Source organism: Ammodytes marinus, assembly GCF_949987685.1.
Source record: "Ammodytes marinus genome assembly, chromosome: 14".
NCBI classification, from domain to species: Eukaryota; Metazoa; Chordata; class Actinopteri; order Uranoscopiformes; family Ammodytidae; genus Ammodytes; species Ammodytes marinus.
In genome coordinates, this window is record NC_137218.1 from 882073 (window position 1) to 886357 (window position 4285).

The 4285-nt window shown below is 42.2% G+C and overlaps 1 protein-coding gene across 1 annotated transcript in view; it reads left to right on the plus strand.

The window, feature by feature from the left end:
- Positions 1–3664, plus strand: part of LOC307260906 (rab proteins geranylgeranyltransferase component A 2-like) — a 27017-nt gene extending 23353 nt beyond the window's left edge. The window contains exons 16-18 of the mRNA XM_080041273.1: positions 23–168; positions 1469–1636; positions 2991–3664. Coding sequence (XP_079897399.1) covers positions 23–168; positions 1469–1636; positions 2991–3140 — 464 coding nt within the window. The 3' untranslated portion in view covers positions 3141–3664. The remainder of the gene's footprint in view (positions 1–22; positions 169–1468; positions 1637–2990) is intronic.
- The last annotated feature ends 621 nt before the right edge of the window (positions 3665–4285 follow it).

The window sequence follows — 4285 nt, forward strand, 5'->3', positions numbered from 1 at the left end:
TCTCTCCCTGTCTCTCCCATAGTCTCTCGCCCCTCTGTTCTGTGGTGTGTGTATTTCAACATGGCCGACGGCGGCGGTCTGGAGGTCAAAGGTCACGACCTCCCGACCAACGTTCACCTCTGCTCCGGACCGGACGCAGAGCTGGGAGCAGAGAGGGCAGTGAGACAGGTAAGACTGTCTAACCCTCTAACCCCTAACCCTACAGACAGACAGACAGACAGACAGGCTGGGAGCAGAGAGGGCAGTGAGACAGGTAAGAGACAGACAGGTTAACCCCTAACCCTACAGACAGACAGGGAGGGCAGTGAGACAGGTAAGAGACAGACAGACAGGTTAACCCCTAACCCTACAGACAGACAGACAGACAGACAGACAGGGAGGGAGACAGGGAGGAAGAGAGGGAGGGAGAGAGGGAGGGAGGTAGGACGCAGAGCTGGGAGCAGAGAGGGCAGTGAGACAGGTAAGAGACAGACAGGTTAACCCCTAACCCTACAGACAGAGCTGGGAGCAGAGAGGGCAGTGAGACAGGTAAGAGAGGGCAGTGAGACAGTGTCTAACCCTCTAAGACAGACACCTACAGACAGACAGACAGACTGGGAGCAGAGAGGGCGAGAGAGTGAGACAGGTACGAGGGTAACCTCACTGTTGACCATGAAGAAGAGCGTGTGCTTCTCCGCTCTGCTACAGTAACTATGCAGCCTACGAGTGAAGTCTCTGTTATATTCTTTATTTTGTAATGAGTTGGTGTAGGCAGGAATCTGGGACTATGTTCCTGAACGCATGTATCTGTCTGTCTGTCTGTCTGTCTGTCTGTCTGTCTGTCTGTCTGTCTGTCTGTCTGTCTGTCTGTCTGTCTGTCTGTCTGTCTGTCTGTCTGTCTGTCTGTCTGACTGTCTGTCTGTCTGTCTGTTGGTCTGTCTGTCTGTTGGTGTAGGCAGGAATCTGGGACTATGTTCCTGAACACATCATGTCTGCTTAATAGATATAGTGCCGTAGAGACCTGGCTTGATGTGGTCAATGTGGAATTAAAGTACCATGAGGAGAATCCCACACGTTGCCTACCGAGTCTTCATGCTAACGGGAGCTATTGCTATCGTACCTTAACCTGCAACCTGCACCATTCACCATTACATGAAAGTGAAGTATTGATTCTAAATGCTTGTCTGTGTTTCAGACAGACAGACAGACAGACAGACAGACAGAGATGCAGACAGACAGACAGACAGACAGACAGACAGACAGACAGACAGACAGACAGACAGACAGAGATGCAGACAGACAGACAGAGATGCAGACAGACAGACAGACAGAGATGCAGACAGACAGACAGACAGACAGACAGACAGACAGAGATGCAGACAGACAGACAGACAGACAGACAGACAGACAGACAGACAGACAGACAGACAGACAGACAGACAGACAGACAGATGAGAGTGAAGTATTGATTCTTACTCCTCTGTTCCAGGCTGAGTCGATCTTCAAGGAGATTCTGCCAGAGGAAGACTTCTGTCCTCCAGCGCCGAACCCCGAAGACATCCTGTACGACGCAGAGACAGGCACCACCGAGGAAGAGACGGCTCCAGGCACCACCGAGGAAGAGAGCATGGCTACTAAACAGGGGACAGACAGCAATGTGCGTGGAATCTTTTACGTAATTAGATAAGGAAATACCTACTGTGTGTGTGTGTGTCAAGTGAACAAGTATGCGAGTTAAAAAGTATGCAAGTGAACAAGTATGCGAGTTAATAAGTATGCAAGTGAACAAGTATGCAAGTAAGGGAACAAGTATGCAAGTAAGGGAACAAGTATGCAAGTAAGGGAGCAAGTATGCAAGTGAACATGTATGCAAGTAAGGGAACAAGTATGCAAGTAAGTGAACATGTATGCAAGTAAGGGAAAAAGTATGCAAGTAAGTATGTATGCAAGGGAACAAGTATGCGAGTTAATAAGTATGCATGTATGCACAAGTATGCAAGTAAGGGAACAAGTATGCAAGTATGTGAACAAGTATGCAAGTAAGGGAACAAGTATGCAAGTGAACAAGTATGCAAGTAAGTATGTGTGCAAGTGAACAAGTATGCGAGTTAACAAGTATGTGAGTTAATAAGTATGCAAGTGTACAAGTATGCAACTAAGTATGTATGCATCGAAAGTGAACAAGTATGCAAGTATGTGAACAAGTATGCAAGTAAGTATGTATGCAAGTGAACAAGTATGCGAGTAAGGGAACAAGTATGCAAGTATGTGAACAAGTATGCAAGTAAGGGAACAAGTATGCAAGTGAACAAGTATGCAAGTAAGTATGTGTGCAAGTGAACAAGTATGCGAGTTAACAAGTATGTGAGTTAATAAGTATGCAAGTGTACAAGTATGCAACTAAGTATGTATGCATCGAAAGTGAACAAGTATGCAAGTATGTGAACAAGTATGCAAGTAAGTATGTATGCAAGTGAACAAGTATGCGAGTTAACAAGTATGTGAGTTAATAAGTATGCAAGTAAGTGAACAAGTATGCAAGTATGTGAACAAGTATGCAAGTGAACAAGTATGCAAGTAAGTATGTATGCAAGTGAACAAGTATGCGAGTTAACAAGTATGTGAGTTAATAAGTATGCAAGTAAGTGAACAAGTATGCAAGTAAGTATGTATGCATCTTCAAATCTTTGTCTTCAAATGAAAGTGAACAAGTATGCAAGTAAGTATGTATGCAAGTGAACAAGTATGCGAGTTAACAAGTATGTGAGTTAACAAGTATGCAAGTAAGTGAACAAGTATGCAAGTAAGGGAACAAGTATGCAAGTAAGGGAACAAGTATGCAAGTGAACAAGTATGCAAGTAAGTATGTATGCAAGTGAACAAGTATGCGAGTTAACAAGTATGTGAGTTAATAAGTATGCAAGTAAGTGAACAAGTATGCAAGTAAGTATGTATGCATCTTCAAATCTTTGTCTTCAAATGAAATTCTTCTAAATGTGTTTACCGAACAGGAGACAGACACCAACGAAGAAGTCCTGACCCAAAACACCACCGAGACAGACACCAACGAGCAAGAAGAAACCGCCTCAGGACTCCATGAGGAAAAGCACGAAGAAGAAGAAGAAAAGGGGGAGGGGGCGATAGTTCAGACGGAAGAATAAAAACGTCTGAATATTAAAGGTGTAGTCAGTGATTCTGGAGAACGCTTGTTGTAAAAATCACTTTCTGTCTAAATCAGTGAATATCTCCTCATGATCTGCTACCTGTCTGTCCCTTCAGTGTGTGCACTGGAAAACAAGCCAGTGTTAATATAAAACTACGTTGGGCCTATTACATTATTATTTGTTTACATGCCTATTTACAAAGCCTAGGATGAGTATTAACACTTTCAGATTCACATTCAGAATTTCCTTCAGGATCAATAAAATATCTATCTATCTATCCATCTATCCATCTATCCATCTATCCATCTATCTATACACTGAATTTATTTGCAGTGCACACACAGTACAGACAGGTGGCGGATCATGAGGAGATATTCACTGATTTTGACTAAAAGTGATTTTCTTGAACAACTGTTCTCCAGAATCACTGACTCCATCTTTAACTCTACGCAGACAGAAAGAAGCCAAACCTCCTGCAGTGCATTGTGGGTCATCGTTGCAGTGCATTGTGGGTCATCGTCGTTGCCTTTGTTTGTTTTAAATCTTTATTTTATTATTTTTTTATGATTTGAATTTTTCTTTATTTAAATGTAAAATGTGAAAAACATTAAAAGCTTCAACATGAATCAGTGTCTGTTCGCCCTCTCTCATTGGCCGCCTGAACAGCCAATCACAGGCCGGCATCTATTCATCTGTTTGTCTTGATCATAGATAGTATATAGAATATATATTTATATATATATATATATATCTACAGCCCCGGAAAAAATAAGAGAGTTAACAATTATGCAAGTGAACAGGTATACAACTAAGTATGTATGCAAGGGAACAAGTATGCAAGTGAACAAGTATGCAAGTGAACAAGTATGCAAGTGAACAAGTATGCAAGGGAACAAGTATCAAATCAAATCAGTTTTATTTGTATAGCCCAAAATCACAAATAACATTCGCCTCAGTGAGCTTTACATTCCATACAATATGATACAGTATGCAAGGGAACAAGTATGCGAGTTAATAAGTATGGAAGTGAACAAGTATGCAAGTAAGGGAACAAGTATGCAAGTAAGGGAACAAGTATGCAAGTTAATAAGTATGCAAGTAAGGGAACAAGTATGCAAGTAAGGGAACAAGTATGCAAGTTA